The following is a 17061-nucleotide window of genomic DNA, read 5'->3' on the forward strand; positions in this document are numbered from 1 at the left end:
TGCGTTCGATTTGCTAGCCTTTTGTTACCAATTTTTGTGTCTATGTTCTTGAGGGATATTGGTTTGCAGCTATATTTTCTTGCAATGTCTTGGTCTGGTTTTGGTATAAGGATAGTTTTGTATAAGGACAATAGCTTCAGAGAGTGAATTGGGAAGTACTCCTTCCTCTTTCTCTTTCTGGCAGAATTGTGCAAATTTGGTACTATTTCTTCCTGAAATATTCTGTAGAACACACCAGTGAGGCCAAAACTGTGCCTGCGGTTTCCTTTGTGGGAAGATTTTTAGCCAAAAATTCTATTTCTTTAAGAGATATAAGGCTACTCGAGTATTCTCTATTTTCTTGAGTGTGTTTTGATAGGCTGTGTCTTTCTACCAATTTGCTCATTTTTTCTATGTTGTCAATTTTTAAAATAAGGTTTTTCATATTATTCCCTTATTGTCGCTTTAGCATTTTTTGCACTCTAAAGTCATATCTCCTCTATTACTCCTGATACTGGCCACTTGTGTCTTAGCTATCAATACTTTTTTTCTTGATTAGTCTACACTGAGTTTATAAATTGTATAAATCTTTGGAGTGAACCAGCTATTGACTTCATTGTATTTTCTCTATTATTTCTTTGGTTTCCATTTCATTGATCTCTTTATTGTTTCCTTCTTTCTACTTCCTCTCGGTTTAATTTTTACTTCTTTTGGTAGCATCTTAGTTTTGTAGTTCATTGATGTTAGCCCTTTCTTCTTTCCGAATATAATCATGCAAAGTGAGAATTTCACTCTAAGCAATGCTTTAGCTTAATCACACAAAAGTTGATATGTTGTGTTTACATTTCCCTTTAGTTCAACGTACTTTCAAATTTCCCTAGTGCCTCTTCTTTGACCGTGTGTTATTGTGAAATCCTTGTTAAATTTCAAAGTTTGGGGATTCTCTAGAAATATTCTTGCTATGGATTTCTTGTTTTATTCCATTGGGCCCAGAGGACATTCTCTACATGACTTCAATCCTTCTTCATTGATGCAATATTGTTTTGTAACGCCAAGAGAGGCTCTTTCTTGCTGCATGTCCCATGTGCCTTTGAAGAGGATGTGTATTCCACTGCTATTGAGGGGAATGTACTATAATTAGGTCTAATTAGTTGATAGTGTTGTTAAAGTTCTCTTTATCATTATTGGCCTTCTGTCTATTTATTATACCAGAATCTCAGAAAAAATGTTTGAAATTTCCAACTATTAAATACATTTGTCCATCTATATCTCTTTTAAGTTCAGTCAGTTTTCCCTCTATGTAATTTATTTTATTTATTTATTTTTTTTTTGCGGTACACGGGGCTCTCACTGTTGTGGCCTCTCCCGTTGCGGAGCACAGGCTCCAGACCCGCAGGCTCAGCGGCCATGGCTCACGGGCCCAGCCACTCCGCGGCATGTGAGATCCTCCCGGACCGGGGCACGAACCCGTGTCCCCTGCATTGGCAGGCGGACTCTCAACCACTGCTCCACCAGGGAAGCCCCCTCTATGTAATTTAACCTTCAATTATCCAGTGCATTGAGAACTGTTGTGCTTTCCTGAGTAATTAGTCCATTTTTTTCATTATTAAATATGCTTGTTTATCACTGATCCTAAAATCCATCTTATCTGTTATTATACCTTCTCTTTTTTCTTACAATTCATCTTCACATGGCATATCTTTTTCATTGAACCTATCTCTGTCTCTATATTAGAGGGAGTTCCTATGTAACATCATACTATGGAATCCTACACCTATTCTATGTAGAAATCTCAGTGTTTTATTTGTAGGGTTTAGAATATTTACATTTAGTTTAAGTAGAAATAGTATTGGCTTTAAATCCACCATCTTATTTCAAGCAGATTTCTTTCTTTCCTTCTTTTCTTTTTTTCTTTCCTTTCTTTCTTTCTTTCTTTCTTTCTTTCTTTCTTTCTTTCTTTCTTTCTTTCTTTCTTTCTTTCCTTCTCTCTATCTATAGTTCTTTCTTCCTTCCTTCCTTCCTTCCATCTTCCTTTCCTTCCTCCCTTTCTTTCCTTAATTTCTTGATTTGCTTTTTCATTTTTTCTTTCACCCCATTCCCTTGCCATCTTATGTATTGCTGATGTAGTTTTCAGTATTCCATTTTAATCTACATATTTATTACTTATTCCTTTTGTTTTATATTTAAGTGGTTCCTGTAGAAGAGTATACTATACATATTTAAATTTATTTATTTATTTATTTAAACATCTTTATTGGAGTATAATTGCTTTACAATGGTGTGTTAGTTTCTGCTTTATAACAGAGTGAATCAGCTATACATATACACATATCCCCATATCTTCTCCTCCTTGCGACTCCCTCCCACCCTCCCTATCCCACCCCTCTAGGTGGTCACAAAGCACCGAGCTGATCTCCCTGTGCTATGCGGCTGCTTCCCACTAGCTATCTATTTTACATTTGGTAGTATATATAAGTCCATGCCACTCTCTCACTTCGGGCATTTCATCTTCAAAGAATAAGATTCCTTACACACATGTATGCCTTTATTTTTATAATCCCATTTATTTGCTTTTGTTTCCATACAGTTTATTTATACATATATTATATCCCCGATAATGCATTGTTATTTGTCTTGAAAACATTCAGTTAACTCTTAAAGAAAGGAATCTTCTAGAAACCCTTCCCCTCCCCCCCTCCACATATTTAACCATTTCTATAGGTATTTGTTCCTTTGTGTTGATCTGGGCATAAATTTGGCATGGTTTTCATTCATCCTAAAGAAATGCATTCAGTATTTTCTATTGTACAGGCCACTGGTGGACAATTCTAATACTTTTTGTTTGTTTGTTTGACTGAAAAAGGCTATTGCATCATTATTTATTTTATTTTATTTTTAAATTAATGTTCAGTGACATAGACTTCTTCTGGACATCCCCTTCTAGGAATTTCAACACTTACTTGTATAGCTTCTTGTAACCACCATCACAATCAGTATTCAGAACATTTCTGCAACCCCCAAGAAGTCCCCAGTGCTATCCATTTGTAGTCATGCTCTACCTCCATGCCTAACCACGGCACCACCAATTTGCTCTCAGTCACACTAGTTTTGTCTTTTCAAGACCATGCTACAAATGGAGCCATTTAAAAAGTAACCTGAGACTGGCTTCTATCACTAAGCATAATGTTACTGAGTTTCATCCACGTTGTTGACTGTATCAGTAGTTCGTTCCTTTCTACCACTGAATAGTATTCAATTGTATGGGAATAATGCACTTTGTTGAAGGACATTTGGGTTGTTGCATGGTTTTGTTGATTATGAACAGATCTGTTGTAATAAACGCTCGTGTACAGGTTTTTGTGTGAACTCACGTTTAACCTGCTCTAGGGGAAATACTTCAGGGGTGAAGTTGTTGGTCACGTGGCTAAGTGTAAGTTTAACTTCATGAGAAGCAGTAAAACTCTTTCCATAGTGGCTGTGCCACTCTGCATTCCCATCAGTAACCTGTGGTAAATCCAGTTGCTGCCCATCCTTAACATCCTTTGGTATTGTCAGGTGTTTTTTCCTTGGTTTGTTTCTTTGCTTGCTTCTTTCTTTCTTGTTTTGTTTTGGGTTTTGTTACGTTTTAGCATTTTTAAATAGGAAGACAGGTATTTCACCTTAGTTTTAATTTGCATTTGCCTGAGAGCTAGGGAAGTTGAACATCTGTTCATGTGCTCAGTTGCCACCTATATATTCTTTTTATTGAAGTTGCCTCTTCAGATATTTATTCCACTATTTTCTTTCCGTTGAGTTTTGACAGTTCTTTATATATCCTGGATACAAGACCTTTGTTGGATATGTAATTTTTAAATACATTCTCCCAGCCTGGGATTTGTTTTTTCAAACCCTTAACAATGCCTTTCACAGAGGAAAAGAGTTTTTGGGTGTCATACCTGAAACATCCTTGCCAAACTCCAGGTTGAAGATTTTGTGTTATTTCCTTCTAAAAGTTTTACAGTTTCATGTTCCTGGTTTATATCTAAGATTCATTTTTAGTGGGTTTTAGGATAAGGTGTGAGGTTCTTTTTCTTTTAGATGGACGTCCAGTTGCTCCCACACATATGCTGAAAAGCCAATCCTTTCTTCATTCAATTGCTTTTGCACCTTGGTCCAGAACGAATTGGCCATATTTTGTGAAACTAGTTCTGGAATCTTCCCTCCAATTTATTTAATTGTGTGTCTGTTGCTTCACCATCGTCACACTGACTTTTGTTTACTGTAGTTTTATAAGTTTTAAATGAGATAATGTGACTCCAATTTTATGCTTCTTGTCACAGTTGTCTTGGCTATTTTAGTTTCTTTTACTTTTTGTACAGGCTTTAGAATCAGCTTGTTTATACCTACAAAATGAAAACGTGCTGCTGGGATTTTTATTGGAATTGCATTAAACCTATAGATAAATTTAGGGGGAACTGACATCTTTACTACGGTCAATATTCCAATCCATGATCGTGGTATGTTCTTCCGTTTATTTAGGTCTTCTTTTATTTCTTTCCTCAGTGTTTTGCAGTTTACAGAATGCAAATACTATGTGTCATTTGTTAGATTCACAACTAAGAATCGCCCTCATTTGTGAGTGGTACGTGGTGTTCCTCTCTTAAGTTTCATTTCTCCCAACGCTGTTTTACTAGTATCTAGAAATATGATTGATTTTGTGCTGTAATCTTGTATCTCGCACTCTGGGTAAATTCACCTACCAGTTCTAGGAGATTTTGGTGTATTTGTGTGATTTCAACAGAGACAATCAGCTTGCGAATTGGAACAATTTTAATTTAGTCTACTGATTTGTGCCACAGCATGGATGAATTTCCAAAGCACTGAAGCAGAGGGAAAAAAAGGCAGACACAAAAGGTTACATATTGCATATTTATGTGTATAACAGGCTCTCGTAAACAGCATTCTAACCTGTAAGCAATATAGAGAGGAGATCAGTGGTTGCCTAAGGCTGGATGTGGATGGTAGGGATTCACTGGGATGGGGCACAAGGGAACTTTATTAGGTGATGGGAAATGTTCTCTTTCTTGACTGAGGTGGTGGTTACATGGATGGTAGCATTTGTCAAAGTCCATGGAACTGTACACTTAAATGGATACATTTTTGGTGGCCAGTGAAACCCCAGTACAACTGATAAAGAGAAACCTTGACTATTAGTTTCATTTGGAGGAGCTCAGTTTGCAAATGAGCGAACACCCAAAACGTGGACCTCTGATAAGGAAAATATTCAAGGCTTTAGCAGTCATTGCAGTGTTCTCCTTGTGGGCAGCAAGCAGGGGAGTCTCGCCAGCCTCTGCAGGCCTCCGAAACCCGCCCACACACAGAAGGACAAAGCATGCTTCTGACAAGTATGTGAAACTACAGCTGAGGTTGGACATCGGGAACGCCCTTCTGCATTGATTCTTGCCCTTGCCCTTGTCCCTCCTGCCTCCGAACCTTGTGCCTGGGGCCCTTCCCCCCACGCCCCCCCCCCCACCGTGTTGGGAAAGGAAGCAAGAGGAGGAGATTTGTGAGGGTGGCCTGATCCCAGGGCTCATCCTCTGTGTCCTGATTCTGGGTGCTGGGACCCCTCAGTGTCCTAGAGAGCTTCAGAGACAAGCTTAAAGATAATTTGTAGCTGCTGCCTTCCCGAAAGGCCCATGATTATCTGGCTTTCAGCTCTCTCAGATTCCTGGCTAAAAGCAGTGCGCTGCTCATAGTGAAGCTACATCTTCCCACGTCTTCCCTCCCTGCTTTCAGAAGGCTCACTTTCGCCTAGACCTGATCTCTGATGCCTCCTCTGTCCAGGCTGCCTGAAGTAGCCACATGCTCTAATCCCTCCTGTTTTCCGGAGGCCTCCTGCAAATGAAGACTTCTATGGACAGTGTAGGGGAGTTCATTTGCTTCACACCCTCATCATCAACTCTTAGTATCCAGTCTTCATAGTTTTCTTCTTTCATGTGGTCATTGGGTGTGTGCACCCCATTTCACTTCTTGAACTTTGTAACCCGTGGGTAGGTCACCCGTTTCAAAATATATTGCATGTATTTGCTGAACCCCATACTAGGGCAGCTGGCCTGGAAAGGGACTGTTGTGTCACCCTCAGGTGTGCGAGTCCATTTCTGATGAGGATGCTGAAGCGTTGGCCTCTCCAGGACACAGGAGTGAGGATGTGTCAGGAGGCTGGGTGGGCAGTGGCAGGCCTTAAAAGCCCACGATGAACCTCAGGGGCAGGGAGGCCGTGAAGGGTGGGGTGCTGGCTCAGTGAAGGGAGATGGGGAGCTGTATGGGTTGCCCGGGTGGTCAGGAGGGTGGGTGTCTGCAGAGAGGGGTGAGAGTTGGGGGTGTCACCCCACGACACTGTGAGTCCCTCGAAGGCAGTGGCAGCAGACTGCAGTGGGCAGAGCACACATTTGGCCTCAAAGCGTCCTGGGCTCGAGTCCCAGCACTGCCCCCTTCCTGGCTGTGGGACGTGGGGCAAGTGTCCTCCCTCTCCGAGCCTCAGTGTCCTCATCCATGGAATGGGCCTGATCATCACCTCCCATCAGGGCTGTCTGGTGAATGACGTCAAGGCCATACGAGTAGTGGCATGCAAATATTCAGAACGACTTTATACATAATCGTCAGTAACTGGAAACAAGTGAATCGGTGAGTGCTTGTCCATCAACAAGTGTCCCAGGAGTCAGAGGGCACAGGCCTGGGCTGGGGAGAAAGCTGCGGGAGCTGCCAAGGTGCACGCACACCTCAGCCACGGCCCTGGCGCATAGTAGGGCCTCAGAAAACAGTTGCTGAGACCTGTTGTGGGCCCTTGTGGTGGGGGAGTCCGTGGAAGGGCTGAGGTTGGGGCCGGGAGGGAGGCCTGCCTTGGTCTCATGTTTGCCCCGTGGGTGAGGAGGTCGGCCGCCTTCGACGTGACCATCCTCAGAGATTCAGGCCCCTTCCAGGTGCAGGTTTCTGGGGGACCCTGTGTCTTTCCGCGATCCCCAGTGCCCTCCTTCCTCCCTCCCCACCCTGCTCTCAGCACTGCTCCCTGCAGAATGTGGGGGAGCAGGGCCCAGGTGAAGACAACCATGGGGAAGGGGGTGGAAGGGGAGAGTGCTGCAAGCCTGGAGGCCTGGGGAGGTGGTACCTTCCCCAGCACCCTGTCTCTGAGGGCTGCTCTCTCCTCCTTTCTAGATGAGCTGCCTTATCTCAGGTGTCCTCTGAACACAGTGCTCCAGCTCATCCCTGTGGCTTGTGGCGAGTGCCCCACCCTTGTCCATGACAAGGCAGGTGCGTACTGCGTGCACAGCAGGGTCCTGGGAGGTCCCAGGGCAAGGGAACCAGAAACATTCCGGTGTCATTCATCATGCCAGGGCTGGGTTCCCAAATCCTGGGCCGTCGACCGGGAAACCTGCACCTGGAAGGGGCCTGAATCTCTGTCGGAATCACAGAGTGTCCACAAGGCCAGGCATCAAGCCCACAGCCAGGGAGGCAGAAATCAAAGCAGCAACAAATAAGGCAGAAACCCGCGTGAAGCCTGTCTTTAGGGGACGGGGGTCCATACAGAGCCTGCTTCCTGGGGGTGCGGCCCGGGCCGTCCCTCAGCAGGTCTGCACTAGGGGTGCAGTGCTCTGCTGCTGCTCTCTTGCGATCGTTAATACATTTTGAGCCAGGTGACCAGAGTTTCTGTCTTCCACTGGCTCTGGCAAATGATGTAGCTGGGTCTGGGTCAGGATCCGGGTCTGGCTGAGGGAGCGGGACCACTTCTTGGGGCAAAGAGGCAAGCGGTGGGTGGGGGGGGCTGGGCGGGCTGGGGTCCTTACACTACTCTCTCCTTCCTCTTAACCTGGAGCCTTGTCCTCCAAGCTGTGGACGTCACTGGGGGACCCAGAAAAGCCCGAGACGGCCCCTTCCTGCTACGGAGTCCTTCCCAGGGTTCCAAAGTGTCTCTGCCCTCACTGTCGTGCACCTGGGGAATGAAAGTTCTAGCCTCCGCCCCCGCAGGGATCACGCAGCCCTTGAAGACACAGAGACCTAGGCTGGCCTTGGCCTCGCCGGGAGAGCCCTGCTTCCATGGAGAAGAGCCCCGGAGCCTCCCAAAGGGCCTCGGGTCATGGTCACAGGCAATGGGCTGTCCAGGTCTGCCTACAGCTTTCTTTCACTGAATCGGCTCTTGTGGCAGTAATGGCTCCTCCTTCTACCTGCTGGAGGGGTGAGAGTGTCACTGTGAGGCCTACCTCATTGTCCTTAAGACTCGGTCTGAGGGAGGAGGTCCTGAAATGGTGTGGATGATGAGGGAAGGATTCCAGGACAGCGCCTCCAGAGATGGGGCGGAGGTGGGTCCTAGGGGATGTCTGTGGATCCCGTCCCTTGGTGGGAGGGACGGTGGCACCGGCTCACGGCCCTCCACCCCACCCCTTCTCCTGAGGATCCCCACTGGCATTTAACCGGGGCCACACAGTGTAAGAAATCATGAAACTGTATGGACCGGAGCCCCTGGAAACTCTTGGCCTCCACACTCAGCTGGCATCTCTGCGCCTCCCAGTGCCTGACCCAGCCACACCCGTCTGCCTTTTAGGGGGAGGCGGCCCCCGCCTGTCCCGGAGGGCCTGACCACCGGCCACTCAGAGCCACACCTGCCCAGGAAAAGGAGAAGACGTCCGACTGATTTTGCAACTTTAATGCAATACTGATACCCAAAACACGACAGCACGACAAAAAGCACACAGGAAAGCAGGAAGGGCAGAGAGCGCGTCATCTGGCATGCCATCTTCCATGGACGGGGAGTAGCTGCCTAGAGTGCTCTGTCGGGGGGCGGGGGGCAGAGGAGGCACTCTGGCTCGGCAGGGGGCTGCTGCAGCTCCTCAGCGCTGCCTGGAACCGGGAGACACAAAGGCCAGAACACAAGGGTCAATACAGGTGAACCGTCAGGGATAGGAAGAACAAACTGAGCGTCCCGTCAGGCTCTCTTCGTTCCCCCATGACACCCCAGGCCTTCCCCTGACTCCTCCCAGTCCCTCCACACCCCATCCTTCAGAGTCTCATCTAATGACCTCCAATCTTACTGAATCCAGGAGAAGAAGCTGGCACTGGTTCTGGCGGCGTTTCTGGTCCGGATGGTGGAGCTGGTGCTGGGGCCATCGAGCATGCTGGTGCTGGCCGCACCATTGGTGCCACTGCTGACGCCAGCCCTCCAGGTGCCTCTCCTGTTGGCACGGTTGCTATTCAGAATGTACTGATGGTATCTGGCCCAGAAGGCGAAGGGGATCCTGGACCAGGCGTCGCCAAAATCTCCATCCTCATCCCAGGTCAGGAGCTCGACCTGTATGTCGTCCCAGCTCCACCGTCCAATCAGAGCTTCCTCCCCGATGTTCATCTGGGCCCTCATCTGGGCCCTGGCATGTTCCTCAGCCATATCCACATCCATCGTCTTGAAAGCATCATCCACAGCCTCCAAGAAATGAGCCCTCCATTCCCGGGGGTCTCGGTTCTGATACTGCGGTGGAAGAACAGCAGCCGTCGGAACAGCTACCTCACCTCGCTCAGCACCTGCTTCCTGCCATACGCCCTCCTGAGCGCTTTGCAAAATCATGATAGAAACCCGCACGACTGGAATCGGGCTCCCATTATTCTGTGCCAGACCTGGGATTTCGCCCCACCCACTCACTACGTCTGTGAACTTGTGTCAGTGACTTAGGAACCTTTCTGGGCCTCAGCGAACCAACGAGGTATGGGAAACTCCAGCCAGAACAGAGGCTCTGCCTTACCTGGGCGATGAATCTCAGCACCCTCATCTTGCTGGTCTCGTGGCGGGCGCGCAGGCCCCAGAGGAACTCATACTCGGGGGGGCTGCTATTGGGGATCTTCTTGTATTCCAGGTACCTGCGTGAGAGAGGAAAATAAACTTCTGCTTCCAGCCAGGCAGACCTGTTGCTGCACCAGTGGCTCCCAGGTGGCCCCTTCCCAGCCCCGAGGCTGCAGCTTGGCTGCCGCAGGAGGCCTGCCCTGGCCCCGCAGCCCTTGCCTCGCTCCCACGCTCACTCCCAGGGGTTTCTGCCTCCAAAACTGAGGTGCTCACACCCTTAGGCCACTGGTCCTGCCCAGCAGCCACGTGGAGGTGCAGGGGGCACGTGTAGGGTATTTGTTCATAGGAAGGCCACGAGTTTTGTGCCCCTTGTCACAATAACCCAGGTTCCTGTTGGGTGTGTTGTAAACAGAGGAGCCATTTCTTCAGGCCCCCTGCTCTGAGCACACCCCACCATGGGGCTCGTCCGTGGCCTGGCTGAACCCTGGGACAGTCCACCCTAGAAAATGACTGTACAGGAAGAAACAGTCAACCAAGAGCAGTGGACTCCATGCATACTCTCGACCATCTGTGTGTGTGTGTGTGTGTGTGTGTGTGTGTGTGGTGCAGGGGGCGGGGGTGGGGGTGGTGAACATGCATACGGGCCTGTGTGAGGGCACACAAGATCTCCAAGCACCGAGGATGGGGTGGGCCTGGGCTAGAAGGTCAGCGGGGCTGGACTCCAGGCCCAAATGGGCCTTATCCCAGCCGGAGCCATGTCAGGCTTCCACTCTCTGAGCCCCAGGCTCCTGAGATGTAAAGCCGGGGACACTGCCTAGAGGGCAGGTGCTGAACGAGATGGGGGCTGTACCACCCCACCTGGTGCTCGCAGTCAGCATGTGCTCCCTTTCCCCAAGCCTCCCTGGAATTGCCCTCCCCCCAACACTCACATTCCCCCCCACCCCACACTCACACCAGACACCCATCCCTCTGGTGTTAAGACATGGGCTGGGGAATGGCTTCCTCAGCCAGAGCAGCACACGAGGAAGGCCTGAGTGGGAGGCAAAGTGAACTCAGTCGATACTCACTTCTGCTTCACAAAGTCCTCTGTAATGAGTTTCCTCAGATCGCCCAGGAATGGGTGCCTCACCCTGAGTGCAAGGAAAGGAATGCATGACTAGAGACAGTGGCAGTGCCCGGGGTGGGCGGGAGCACTCCCAGCAGGACTGAGAGCTTCCCAGCCTGTGGGGTGTCCCCATGGATGCCTGGGCCGGCAGCAGAGGCCAGACGGCCACTTGTCAGCGACGCCCCAGGGAGGGGTTTGACGGAGCCCCCAGGTCCGATGGTTTCTCTTAGTTCTCATCTGGGAACAGAGAAGGCACACGGAGCAGAGGGGGTGCTCAGTGCTCAGGACCGTTTCCCCACGCACCCTGGTGGGACCCTTTGCGCTCTACCTAGTCCAGGACGCCACGCCCCGCAGAGACCACTAGGCCACTGCAATCCCGGGGCCTCTTGTGCCCAAGGACAGACACACTGAGGAGTGGGAGCCGAGAGACCCCAATCATACCCGGGGCGCAGTCCCATCTTGCGTAGTGCCTCCCAGAGGACAGCTGCGAGGGGAGATGAGGTACAAGAGTTTAGCACACGGAGGTGAGACGGCGGGCAACCCCCCAGCTGCAGGTCCAGCCACTCACCCTCGCTGGCACGGTTGCCGTTCATGAAGATGACGCCCAGAATCACCAAGAGGAGACTCAGTCTGGGAGTGTCCTTGGTCCTGAAGGTGTAGAAAGAGGGATCCTGTCCAGCAGCCATTTTCCCGGGGGGACCACAGCCGGCTCACTCAACTAGCCTCTCCCAGATTGCTGGGCTACAGGGCAGCTCCTCCTACTCTGTATGGCTTGCGCTACCTGGTCCAGACAATTCATTCCTCGGCCTGAGACTGAGTCCCTTCATCCATCAAATGGGGATGCTAACACCTCCTCCCAGGGCTCTGCCGAGGATGGGGTTAGGCAGGGAGCAAACGGTTGGCAACCCTGTGTCCAGAGGCACATCCAGACCTTCCCTGCCCTTTGCGCATTGCGTCGGGAGCACAACTCCACTGGAGAGCACCCCCACACCCCCGTCCCCCTCCCGAGGCCCACTCTGCCAAGCCCTGGCCAGGACCTTAGCAGGGAGAGGCAACCAAGGAGCTTGCTTTCCTAGGAAGATGGAGGTGGGGAAGGGTGGGCAGGGGCGAAACCCGGAGAGCAGCAAATCCTCGGCCCAGGCTACTGCCCCTGCCAGCCCTTAACTGCTCAGCACCGCTAACTCTGGGTGGGAGCCGTGCTAGGCCCCCCAACCCCACTTTCCCGTTTCTCTGAGAGGAGCGGGGAGGCACCACCAAGGAAGGCCACCACCCTCCTGTGCTCTCTCACTTTCCCAGGAGGCGGGCTGACGAATCCCGTGTGCAGACAAGAATGTAGAGGTGTTCTTCCTTGTCGATTTCCTTCAGGTGGATCCCAAACTTCTACATGGGGGAGAAAACAGAATGTGAGATCAAACATCCATGTTGGGTGTCCTGCAGGCAGTCACTCAATTCCCCGTTAGAGCTTTTCCTTGGCGGGGAGCCCCAAGCCCTGGGGGAGGAGGAAGAAGAGAGGCCGCAGAGGAAGTACCCTGTGGGAGCACTGACACTGGCTGAGACAATGGGATCCACCTCAGGAGACCACAGACACTCAGAGAGCACGAAGGGCAAGAAGGAGGGAAGGAGGCAGGCAGAGGAAGCTCCCAGGTGGAGAGGCCAGGGAGGGCTTCCTTCCAGAGCACATAGTCCTGCCCTTGGGCCTCGAGGGGATGCAGGGGGCAAGGGTTCCCTGCGGCCCCTGCTCCACAGAGCTGCCCCCGGCCCCGCACCCACCTTTTCCAGAGTGTACGTTGCTCGTTCAATGATCTCAGGGAAATGTTCATCGTATTCTCGGATGACATCCTTCAGCATGTCTGCAGGAGGGGAGGGGTGGGCAAAGCACCGAGGCTGAGCAGGGGCCACAGAGCTGCAGCTTTTCTGTCAGCCCTGCTGAAGGGAGCACACTCAGGACCCCACACCGTGCAAATGGAGCCATCAGCCAGGCCTGATGTGTGTGTGTGGGCATCTGATGGGAGGCCCACAGGGCAGGGTTGTGGGAGGGGGGAAGGGCAGAGCTCAGGGAGGGGACACAGGTTGCCCACCTGAGCGCTTGATGGGGATCTTCTTGTAGTCTTTAATCATCAGATATTTCACCAACTTATTTGCCTGGAGAAGGAGGGAGCACACGGGTAGACCAAGGCGTGGGCGACCTCAAAGAACAGGCCCGCAAGGGAGGAGAGGAGCGAGATGGGGGAAGGGCAGGCTTCTTACCCTCTCTTGCAGAAGGGTCACATTGCGGGGTGGCAAGCACAGTACGTGCCTTGAGGGTACCTGGGACCTCAGGGCCATGGGGGGCCGAGGGGCCATCTGAGGCCGCACAGTTGTCAGTGGGGGCTGCGATGCCCTCCAGGTCGGTGGGACCGCAGGAGGCTCTCTCTCCTCCTCGCTGCTCTCATATTCGTCATCCAGGTGCTTGGACTGTACCATTAGACAGAGGAGAGACTCAGGGCTACCAGGCTACCCGTGCAAAAGCACCTGGCACACATCTTAACCAGAGCAGGTACTTGGAGATAAGGGTAGTAGGAACAGCGGATGACACGTGCCGAGTGCTTACTAAGTGCCAGGCACTGAGCCAACCGCTTCTCCCTCCAGGCCTGAGGGTAGGGACTACGTGGAGTAAAAACATGCTAGTTAACCTGTCTTGGAGAAACATGCACAAGCTGAGAGAAGAGGGGAGGGAAGGAGAGGGAAGGAGAGGGGAGGGGAAGGGAGGGGATGCGGGGAGGGAGAGGAGGAGGCAGAGAGGAGAGGGCCCAGAAAGCAGGGGAGCAAGGGGGGTTGGAGACAGCAGGGAGGTCTCACCTTCTTTGTCCTCTTGCCTCCCATCCTGGCCCAGGGCTCCGCACTCTGCTGAGAGGTGGCAGCTGCACCCTCAGGCTCAGGGATGCTCGTGGCCATCTTGGCCTTGGCAGCAGCTGCTGCCACAACGTTCTGAGGCTCCACCCACCGAGTCTTGGCGAGAGCCTTCCCAGACTTGGTCGTCTTTGGCCGGGTGGCTGCCCCCTCCCCGGCAGAGGCTGCCTGGGGCCCCCCGGAGGCAGCACTGGGGCCCTCTGTGGCAGCCTCTTGGGCCGGGGCAGGTCTCTTGGGGCGTGGGAAGGCCATGCCACTGACACCTGCCGGCTGGGTGAAATCAAAGACATCGTTCTGACCCAGGAAGGCTGTTTTGGGCCGGGTGGCATCCATCTCACTGGCACGTGGGGCCTGGGAGAAAGCACAGGCCGTACTAGGGCCCTCGGCAGCAGCCTCCTGGGCCCGGGAGGATGTCTGGGGCTGCGTGGACCTTGCTGGAGCCCCGGGGGTGGCCATCTCGCTCTTGACTAGCATCTGGGAGCTGTGCGGAGAAGCAAGGCTTGTCTCAAGGGTGGCTGCCTGAGCCTCGGCAGCGGATGTCATGGGCTGGGTATCGCCTCCTGAGCCCTGGTCTGTGGCCACTGAGTGGTTAGCGACCACCTGATGGTAGGTGGCACGGGCAGCAGCAGCAGCGGCCCGAGCAGCTTGGTTAGAGGAGGCGGCCCGGGCTACGTTGGCAGCACGGGCAGCCGGCTCGTTGGCAAGTGTTTCTGGATCCATCCGAAATGCCTCCAGCAGAGTCCTGGCCAGCATAGGGTTTTCAAGTTCCCAGGGCTCATTCTGCAAGACCAGGGAGGGGAGGGCAAGGCAGACAGCTGTACACACTCGCCCTGTGCTGGCCAGCCCCCGACCAGCCCCCAGACCCTCCCAAATCCCCCTTCTCCCAGCAGGAGAGGGAAGGTTTGGTGAAGCTGGGCAGTCCTTCCCCATTCAACTCCAGCCTTCACCCACCCCCTCCTCCCATCCTCCCTGACGTCGCAGGAGGGAAGGCCCAGGGCTAGCAGGTGGCCGACAAGGGGCCTCACCGCTAAGATGCGAAAGCCTGGACCCAAGCTCCCAAAGGCTCTGAGGATACGGATGTCAAAGCTGGTGAGGGCTCCGTAGCCTCCAAAAGCACCAAATTCTTCATAGTCGTTGCCTTCAACCATGTCTTCCTCCCCGACTTCATCACTACCCTCGTCCATGTCTTCAACGTTGTACCCTTCAGATTCTTTGTGGTAGCTTCCCTCAGCCATGCTGGGGGTCCCAAGGAGAAGAGAGCTCAGCCTGAGAGGGACGGGGAGGCCTCTTCAGGGGGAGGGGGGCAGGACCCAGCAGGAGGCCGGATCTCTCAGGAAGTGGGGAGCTGCAATCATCAGGTTACCAGGCAGTATAAGGTCGGGGTGGGTGGGGGAGTGAAGGCTGCTGGGGTAGATTCCCTCAGAGACAGAGCCCTAAGAGAAGGATAGAGGAGGTCGGAGGAGTCCCTACACTGAAAGGGGAGTTTAGGACAGGCAGGCTCCCCGGCCCAGCGGCCGGATTTGAACAAGGGGTGCACTGGCGGGCCTGGGTCCAAAGAGTCCCATAGGAGATGCGTTGAGAGAGGGAGAAATAAAGCGCCTGAATTTAATGCCTGGAGCAGGGGGCCAGGACGGTGGGGAGGAGAATGACATGAGAGGGCTGAGACAAACGGGGACCGCTGGAAGCTCTGGGAAAATGAATCCCAGGGACCCTCTAAGTGCCGGTGGGGGGATTCAGCTGATTCAGGTCTAGGTTGGGCTCATACAGGAGCGCTCAAGGTGTATGGGGTGGGGGTCTTCGGGCTAGGTGAGGCTCGAACTGGAGCGCTGGAGGTCTCAGAGGCCAGGACTGCAACTCCAGGAAGGGGGCAAAACGTTCAGTTCCACTGGATTGATCTCAGAGTGTTTGGGGTGGAGGTGGGGCCTCCGCTCTAAGGAAGCTCAGCACGGAGCACACGGGTCTGTTAAAGGGGTTCGGATGGTGGGCTCCGGTGTAAGTAGGGCTCGGATCGGGGAGCCTGCGTCTGATGGCGGTGGAGGGGGGAGGCTCCTATCTAGACCGCGGGTCTAAGGGGGTTCAGGTTCTGCGTGCTTGGGCTTTGTTCAGATCCGGGGGCGGGGGATTGGGGATGGGGAGGGCACAGCGTACCCTCGTTCCACTCGCTCTCTCCCGGTCCTGTCTGGGGCTGGATCCTTACCTTCCCTGGGGCTCCAATGGCGTCCGTCCTCAGCACCAGGAACCCCGCAGCCGCGCCCTCGCCTACTGCTGCCAGCACAGCAGCTCCGACCACCCCGCCCCTTCTCTCCGCGCAACGCCCCCCCTCCCCGCCGCGCGGCTGGGCAGCCTGCGCATGCGCGGACCCCTCCAGCCGGCCCGCTTTCCCAACAAAAGCCTTTCCCACCAGGTCCCCTGTGCGCATGCGATTCCGCCAGTGGGTGGGCGGGGTAGGGGGGCGTTTTCTCCTTCCCGCCAGATTCCCCTCACCGTTCCCCACCTCCGCCTCCGCGCCCCCGACCGCAGGCGCGGGCACTCACACCCTGTACTGCGGTTCCAACCCATCCATCATATACCCTCAGTCCCCCCACTTTTGCACAATGCTTCTCAGCCCTGCCCTCCCCCTTGCCTCTAAGCTCCTCCAGTGTGGTCTGGAATACACTGAGCCCTGCTTCCCCAGCGTGACCCCTAGGTCACCAATACAGAGGTCTCTAGCCCAGTCTGCAACTGCAACAAGAAAAATGGAAATGGCGAGAGGACACCCGTTCCCTTTGCGTTCCCCTCCACTATCCACCTCTAGGGCCCCCAGACACACTGGGAACATCTGCTTCCCCAGCCACTCTTCATGCAGCTTGTGTGTCACAGCCTGAGCTGTGCTGGGCATTATCTTCCTCTCACAGCAGCCCTGGGAGGTGGATGTCAGCATCCCCATTTTACAGATCAGGAAGCTGAGGCACAGACGGACACATCGCACAACCTAGACAAGGCCACAGAGCCAGCAGGTTGAAAATGCAGAATTTGGGCCGGGGTCTCGCTGACTCCAAAAATCCATGTTCCACTGGCACTGGCCCCGGGGACTGAGGCACCCTCCCTTCTTCAGTTTGAGCAGCAGATCCACCCCACCTCTCCTGCCCTGTCAACATCTGTCCCAACAAGCCAGGTTTCTGTTCTCTGAGACCTAAGCTCACGCTCTGCATTCCAGGGGGAACAGGTAGGAGCCCCAGGCCCACCCCTTGCCTGCTCTATGTGGGTCCATCCAGCTGTGAGAATTGCTCCTTGGGGTCCACTCCCT

At 52.8% G+C, this 17061-nt stretch overlaps 1 protein-coding gene and 1 non-coding gene across 5 annotated transcripts; both read right to left on the reverse strand.

Annotated features, from left to right (window-relative positions):
• Positions 1–8641: 8641 nt before the first annotated feature.
• On the reverse strand, positions 8642–16130 carry LOC137216329 (melanoma-associated antigen D4). Of its 4 annotated transcripts, none has more exons than XM_067722273.1 (13): positions 15973–16130; positions 14801–15041; positions 13725–14555; positions 13134–13340; positions 12965–13028; positions 12657–12736; positions 12175–12266; positions 11455–11534; positions 11328–11370; positions 10849–10911; positions 9744–9858; positions 9042–9472; positions 8642–8850 (listed from the first exon to the last, which is right to left on the reverse strand). In XM_067722273.1, exons 2-13 carry the CDS (start codon positions 15008–15010, stop codon positions 8841–8843), a joined length of 2226 nt encoding a protein of 741 aa, XP_067578374.1. In that variant the 5' UTR covers positions 15011–15041; positions 15973–16130; the 3' UTR covers positions 8642–8840. The 4 variants fall into 4 exon arrangements, with proteins under 4 accessions (XP_067578374.1, XP_067578373.1, XP_067578375.1 ...); XM_067722272.1 differs by having other exon boundaries at positions 14801–15011; positions 15973–16121; XM_067722274.1 differs by having other exon boundaries at positions 9030–9472; positions 14801–15011; positions 15973–16121.
• On the reverse strand, positions 10105–10233 carry LOC137217695 (small nucleolar RNA SNORA11). The gene has a single exon (XR_010940197.1). It is a non-coding gene; the product is annotated as a small nucleolar RNA SNORA11 (small nucleolar RNA).
• Positions 16131–17061: the final 931 nt, after the last annotated feature.

The sequence above is a fragment of the Pseudorca crassidens genome, chromosome X (genome assembly GCF_039906515.1).
Source record: "Pseudorca crassidens isolate mPseCra1 chromosome X, mPseCra1.hap1, whole genome shotgun sequence".
NCBI classification, from domain to species: domain Eukaryota; kingdom Metazoa; phylum Chordata; class Mammalia; order Artiodactyla; family Delphinidae; genus Pseudorca; species Pseudorca crassidens.

Bases quoted from the DNA above. Each gene is read 5' to 3' on its own strand.
- LOC137216329 (XM_067722273.1), bottom strand. From the start codon at position 15,010: ATGGCTGAGGGAAGCTACCACAAAGAATCTGAAGGGTACAACGTTGAA. The intron at 10,912-11,327 runs GTATGATTGGGG...CCTTGCACTCAG, and splicing joins AAGATGGGACTGCGCCCCGG to GGTGAGGCACCCATTCCTGG. The intron at 9,859-10,848 runs GTGAGTATCGAC...TCTCTCACGCAG, and splicing joins GAGGACTTTGTGAAGCAGAA to GTACCTGGAATACAAGAAGA.